The sequence below is a fragment of the Fulmarus glacialis genome, unplaced genomic scaffold (genome assembly GCF_000690835.1).
Source record: "Fulmarus glacialis isolate BGI_N327 unplaced genomic scaffold, ASM69083v1 scaffold20532, whole genome shotgun sequence".
Taxonomy (NCBI): domain Eukaryota; kingdom Metazoa; phylum Chordata; class Aves; order Procellariiformes; family Procellariidae; genus Fulmarus; species Fulmarus glacialis.
In genome coordinates, this window is record NW_009196147.1 from 7838 (window position 1) to 8057 (window position 220).

The 220-nt window shown below is 61.4% G+C and overlaps 1 protein-coding gene across 1 annotated transcript in view; it reads right to left on the reverse strand.

Annotated features, from left to right (window-relative positions):
* ZNF335 (zinc finger protein 335) overlaps positions 1-220 on the reverse strand; it is an 8549-nt gene that overhangs the window by 5171 nt on the left and 3158 nt on the right. Inside the window, 1 exon segment of the mRNA XM_009572123.1 lies at positions 17-127. Within this exon segment, the coding sequence (XP_009570418.1) occupies positions 17-127 (111 nt within the window).

Sequence of the window (220 nt, forward strand, 5' to 3'; positions counted from 1 at the left end):
GGGACCCGTGCTCTACCAGGGCGTGTTGCAGGCTGTTGCTGGCCTCCTACCTGCGGTTGGCAATGGCCTGGATGTGCGTCAGCAGGTGCATCTTGAAGGTGTAGCGCTTCTTAAAGGACTTCCCGCACTGCAGCGGAACAAAGCAAAGCAGCATTCACCTCCCGTCCAGCCTCACTCGCTGCCAGCCCTTCCCCAGGCTGTGTCCCCCCCTCACCTTGTC